The 6564-nt window shown below is 38.0% G+C and overlaps 1 protein-coding gene across 1 annotated transcript in view; it reads left to right on the forward strand.

Annotated features, from left to right (window-relative positions):
• EFTUD2 (elongation factor Tu GTP binding domain containing 2) overlaps positions 1–1424 on the forward strand; it is a 30404-nt gene extending 28980 nt beyond the window's left edge. The window contains exons 27-28 of the mRNA XM_014076434.2: positions 409–516; positions 645–1424. Of these exons, the coding sequence (XP_013931909.2) occupies positions 409–516; positions 645–740 (204 nt within the window). The 3' untranslated portion in view covers positions 741–1424. The remainder of the gene's footprint in view (positions 1–408; positions 517–644) is intronic.
• Positions 1425–6564: the final 5140 nt, after the last annotated feature.

Consider the following 6564-nt stretch of genomic DNA (forward strand, 5'->3'; position numbering starts at 1 on the left):
AACATCACCTAAGCCATTAAGAAGTCAATATTAGGTTTCCTTCTGAATTTGAACAGTAAGCTTTGTACAAACCTGTTTCATGGTTGTTATATTTAACTACAACTACAATGGAAGGAAAGATTTATAAACATTTTTACAACAGTAGGAGAGATCTATAAATTATAGGTAGTTTAATCCATGAAATATGTTTTAAAGGTAGATCTATGATTTTGAGATGTGGATATGACCCTTTAAGAATGCTTTAAAAAGCATTCATTTAATGCCGCACACACATGTGTGTGTATTCATTCAGTAGAACCATGTTGTAAACATTAAATTATTACTTTATTAATATTCCAACATGAAGATTTTGAACATTGTGTCATGAGTGACTTGGAAATTCAGCTAAGCATTTACTAAACATTACAGATTGTGCCAGGAGATCCCCTGGACAAAAGCATCGTGATCAGACCTCTTGAGCCACAACCAGCCCCCCACCTGGCCAGAGAATTTATGATCAAAACTAGACGCAGGAAGGTAAGATGAGAAGCCAATTTATCTCTTGATTTCTGGAGTTCTTTCACTGCAATGGAATTCAGACTATTCCCCCTCCCCCCCCCTAAAAAAATATATCTAATTAACACAATTCATTTTTTCTCCTCCAGGGTCTAAGTGAGGATGTGAGCATCAGCAAGTTCTTCGATGATCCTATGTTGCTGGAATTGGCCAAACAGGATGTGGTATTGAACTATCCCATGTGATTATGCTGGATTTGGCTCCGTTCCACCTGTTCCTCCTCTAACACGTAGTAGCATTTTCCCAGCAAGGCTGTTTCATTCTTGCTACTATTATCCCATAGTCAAGACAGATTTTTGGCATATCACTTTTATAAGAGCAAATCCCAGATTTGTTGTGAACAAATCTCTTAAGCGATCATCCTGCTTCATTCTTCAATGAGGCTTCATACCTTCCCTTAGAGAACTGAGCTGTGCTCGTGTCCTCAATTTACTATGTTGGAAAAGCCTAATTTCAAGCCCATTCAATTGTGTTCATTTTTTAATTATTTTTTTAGAAAAAAGATACGCAACCAATGTTAATTTATCTTTGTCTAAAACAATACAGAGCTGTTTGAAAGGTTAGGGAAAAAATTAATCTCTTCCATTCCAACTGAATTGTGATTTAATAATCCCACTTGCTCTCAGTGGGCAGCATGGTGATTCTTTACTGCCAAATACTTTTTGGCTCATGAAGGATGAAGAACTCAGTAACAGTTCCATAAGAGAATATTTACTGCCCTCTTGAAGTTAACAGGAGATACAAATGTATAAAGTCCCATTTTTCTTGTTTGTATGAAGTCCCATTCATTAAAGTTTTACTTTGGACATTTGATTTAGGTTTTGATGTAGGAATAGTATGAAGAGAATAAATATTTTTATGTCTTGAAATACACCTGTCTGAGTCTAATTCTTGGTTTCATTTCTACATGGGAGTGAAAGAAATCTCCTTCCACCAGTACCATTCAAAATTTTACTGAAAGTCCCATGTGTCCGCTTCAAAATATTTCCTCTATTGTTGAATTTTACTAGTGATATTTTTTCCATCTGGGAAGAATTTGGCAGAGCCCAAAAATTCAATTAAAGCTGTCTTTTATTTAATTGAATTCCATAATTACTTAGGATTGCAGTGTTAAATGTTTAGGATCTGGAGTATTATCGACTGTTCTTTCTTAATCTATAGTTTTAACTGGAGATGACAAAGATTGAGCCAAATAGGTATAAATATAGGTCTGCCGCTAAGATGTGGCTCTATTTCTTCTTTCATTTAGCAATAATTATCAAGCAAAAAAATTGCTTATTTGTTTACCCACCCATTTATTGATCCTACATGGCTTATAATAAAATAAATAAAGTACACAATATTTTAAAAATTGAGAAAAATACCCTCTTGCTGGCATTGCTCCTAAGTTTAAGAGAAAGAGAGCAGCAGACGCTAAGATGGGTGTCAGCAACCCATGGCTCCAGTGCCGTAAGTCACTCTTTCATCCCTCTGCTAGGGCTCCCTGTCGCAGCAGAGGGATGAAAGAGCTGCTGCAACAATGGCGATGGCTGGAGCCGTAGTGCTACAACGAAATAATCTTGAACTAAACAAACTCAAAACCATAGAAATGGTGGTAGATTTTAGGAGAAACCCACCTATACTACTGCCCCTTACAATACTATACAACACAGTATCAATAAAAAAGAACTTCAAGTTTCTAGGTTCTATTATATCTCAAGGCTTAAAATGGGCATCTAACATTAAAAAGCCATCAAAAAAGCACAACAAAGAACGTTCTTTCTCCACCACCTCAGAAAGCTCAAACTGCCCAAGGAGCTGCTGATTCAATTCTACAGAGGAATTATTGAGTCTGTCATCTTCACTTCTATAACTGTCTGGTTTAACTCTGCAAACAAACAAGACACACAGACCTCAATGGATAATTAGAACTGCAGGAATAACAATTGCTACCATCCTGTCTTCCACTGAGGACCTGTATACTGCATGAGTCAAAAAGAGGGCTGTGAAAATATAGATCCCTCACATCGTGGACATAAATTGTTTCAATTTCTTCCCTCAGAACGACACTCTAGGGCATTGCACACCAGAACAACTAGACACAAAGACAGTTTTTTCCTAATGCCATCACTGTTAAACAATTCCCATAATACTGTATTACTATTATTCTTCTTATCCTTCCTAGTACCTATCTCTTCCCACTTAAGACTATAACCATGTTGCTTGTATCTTTACAATTTATATTGCTTTATTTGTTTCCTAGTATGATTCTATTTCTTATTAGTAATCTAACTATCACTAAGTATTGTATCTTATGATTCTTGATGAATGTATTTTATTTTTCTTCATGTACAATGAGAGCACATGCACCAAAGACAAAATTTTGAGTACTATATTTTTCGGAGTATAAGAAGCACTGGAGTGTAAGACGCACAAAGATTTTGAAGAGGCAAATTTTTTAAAAAACGTTTTTGCACTTGGCAGACTCCCCAAAATGGCCTGTTTTTCGCAATAGGCCCTTTTTTTTTTTTAAAGGGCATGAATAGCCTTTAGGAGGCTTGTAGAATGCTCCTGGGGGTGTAGTGGGGCCAAAAACGAACAAAAAACAGCCCATTTTTTCGCTCATTTTTGTCCTTCCCAGCCCTCAGGAACACTCTGAAAGCCTCCATAAAGCTATGCCACACCCATTTTGATGAAGGGGTTGGGGTTTCAGGAGGCAAAAAATGCTGTATTCAGTGTATAAGACGCACCCAGATTTTCAGCCTCTTTTTTGAGGGAAAAAAGTGCATCTCATACTCAAAATACGGCAGTTCGGAGAACCTGTAAATACCACCCCTGATTGACCCTGCCCACATCTATTATCTGCCTCCAGAGCCCCAGCTGATTGGGAGGAAATGGGGATTTTGCAGTAATCTTCCCCCGAAGTGGGGTAGGAATGGATATTTTACAGTATCCTTCCCAAGCCATGCCCACAGAACCGGTAGTAAAAATTTTTGAATCCCACCACTGCTCAGCATATAGCTTTCTGCAACCTGGGGACTTCAAGAAATCTGGATCCATCTATCAGCCCAGCTAACCATTGGCCATAGAGGCTGGAGGTGATGAACCTTTTAATTCATACCAACTGGAGGACAGAAGCTTTGGGAAAAGCTATGCAGAGTTCTGACTATGTAAAGCTACATTTCTAGCTAACACTTCACTGCTCATGTTTTCTGCCCCTTTTCTGCCTATCATAAACATGCTTAGGGGCATTTTTGTCTCAGTATTCCATGCCTACTGTAGCCACAAAAACACACTGGGATTTGTTCTTTCTGTAGTTGCTTTGACAATGCTTCTATGCTAGCATAATTTTAAAGGCACACTATCAAGGATGCTCCTTACCAACCACTCCATAATTTTTTCATCAATAGCTATTCTTTGTCATCTTATTTTTCTTTTCTTCTGGGAAGATAGGCACCCAACCTCAAAATACCTCAGATCATTGTGAATCTAGTATTTTTGAAAATAAAAACTATACCACAAGTTTCTGTTTTGTTTTACAACACATTAACTTTTCACTTTTTAAAATTAAAAGTGCCTTGTAAAATAAATCTGTTACTTATATAGATGTATGTGGGTTTATATGGTATGTTTTTGTTCTTGCCTCTTTACAGTGGATATAGAAAGTCCCAGAAAATGTCAGATTTTTTAGTTGGAAAAAAAATCAGATCAAGATACATCATTTCAGAATTCTTCCCACTTTTAATTTAATATAACATATAAGCTATACCATTCGGTTGAAAAAAAAATTACATCTTTTAAGGGGATAAATAATAAAAACTTACAATAATGTGGTTGTATAAAGATGCATACCCTTAAACTAATACTTTGTTGAAGCGCTTTTGATTTAATGACAGCAGTCAGTCTTTTGGGGTAGGAGCCTATCAGCATGGCACATCTTGCCTTGGGAATCTTTGCCCACTCTTCCTTGCAAAAGTGCTCCAGATCTGCCACAGTGAGTGGGCATCATGTCAAGGAAACAATTGGTCCATTCATGGGAGAAAATGGCAAGAAGGTTATGAGCAGCAGGGAGAAAGTAGAACTGCTTAACTCATTTTTTTTTTTTTTTGCATCTGTCTTTACACAAAAGGAAAACAACAATCCAACCTATTTTTAAAAAATACTATAAAATGCATGTTAGGAATGCAAATCAAAATAAGCAAGAAAATGTAAGAGAACACCTATTCACTCTAGATGAGTTCAAATTACCAGGACCAGATGGATTACACCCCAAGTTCTGAAAGAATTGGCAGACGTGATCTCAGAACCACTAAACCATATCTTTCTAACATCCTGGAGCACCTGGAAACTATCACATGAATGGAAAAGAGCTGATGTAGTTCTCATCTTCAAAAAAGGGGAAAAATGGATTCAGGAAACTACAGAACTATCAGGCTGATATCACTACCTGGAATGATTCCGGAGAAGATAAGCAACAAATCTGCCAACACCTAGAGGCAAACTCATAATGCCAACATAGATTTGTCAAAAGCAGATCATGCTAGACAAATCTTATTGCATTCTTTGACAAAGTGACAAAATTAATGGACCAGCAAAATGCTGTGGATATAATTTACTTGGACTTCAGTATGGCATTTGATAAAGCAGACCACAACCTACTATTTGATAAGAAGAAAAATGTGGGTTAGAGAGCATCACCACCAGATGGATTTGTAATTTGCTGACCAACCTCAATGGAACTGCATCTGCATGGAGGGAAGTACGCAGCAGTGGGGCACTCCATGGCTCTTTCTTATGCCCAGTACTCTTCAATATCTTCATCAATTATTTAGATGAAGAGATAGAAGGGAAACTCATCAAATTTGCAGATGACATTTGGAGGGAAGAAATAGCCAACACTCCAGAAGATAGGCTTAAGATACAGAAGGATCTTGACAGACTTGAACACTAGGTCATATCTAACAAAATTAAAATCAATGGTGAAAAAAGTAAAGTTCTACAATTAAGCAAGAAAAACCAGGAATAGAATAGAAGGCACCTATATCAATAGTATTAACTGTGAGGGGGATTTTGGAGTCCTAGTGGAAAAATCACTTAAATACTGCAGCTGCCAAAAAAGCCAACACAGTTCTAGGCTGCATTAACAGAAGGATAGAATTAAGATCACATGAAGTATTAATACCATTTTATATTGCCTTGTAAGACCACAATTGAATTTTGCATCTGGCTTTGGTTGATATGATATTTTAAAAGTTGTTGAAACTCTAGTAAGAATGTAGAGAAGAACAAAAATGATTAGTGGACTGAAGGCTAAAACAAAGATTGTTGGCAGGAATTGGTATGTCTAACTTAATGAAAAGAATTCAAATGAAAAGAATAGAGGTGACATATAGCAGTGTTCCTATTAGATAAGGGGCTGCCACAAAGAAGACGGGATCAACTTGTTCTCTAAAGCACCTTAAGCAGGACAAGAAGCAATGGATGGAAACTAATCAAGGAGAGAAACAACCTAGAACTAAGGAGAAATTTCCTGACAGTTAAAACGATCAGTGGAATGACTTGCCTCCAGAAATTGTAGTTGCTCCAACACTGAAAGTTTTTAAGAAGAGATTGGACAACCATTTGTCTGAAATGGTGTAAGGTAGTGATGTCGAACCTTTTTGGCACCAAGTGCCGGAAAGTTTGCATGAAACTTTGTGCATGCGCGCTCATTGGGGCCACGCTCCAGAAAAGGCGGTGTTCTGGGTTCTCAGCTGGCCGATGCGCATGCCCATTTTTGGCACTGCTGTGCGCATAAAGGGATTGCTCTCCAAAAAATCCCAAACTTCCGGCTTCTGGCATGCACGCGCACCCAACAATCAGCTGGCTGGCACACATGCATACACCGGTTTTCAGCCCTGCCGCAGATGCAAAGGATAGCTGATCATTGTGCGCGTGCCAGAAACCCAAAAGACAAACAGGCAGGGCCACACGTGTCTGGCCACCTGGCTTCATGTGCCATTTTGGGCACGTGTGCCATAGGTTCACCAT

The sequence above is a fragment of the Thamnophis sirtalis genome, unplaced genomic scaffold (genome assembly GCF_051295495.1).
Source record: "Thamnophis sirtalis isolate CommonGarterSnake01/CBP01778 unplaced genomic scaffold, rThaSir2_p1.2 scaffold_4, whole genome shotgun sequence".
NCBI classification, from domain to species: domain Eukaryota; kingdom Metazoa; phylum Chordata; class Lepidosauria; order Squamata; family Natricidae; genus Thamnophis; species Thamnophis sirtalis.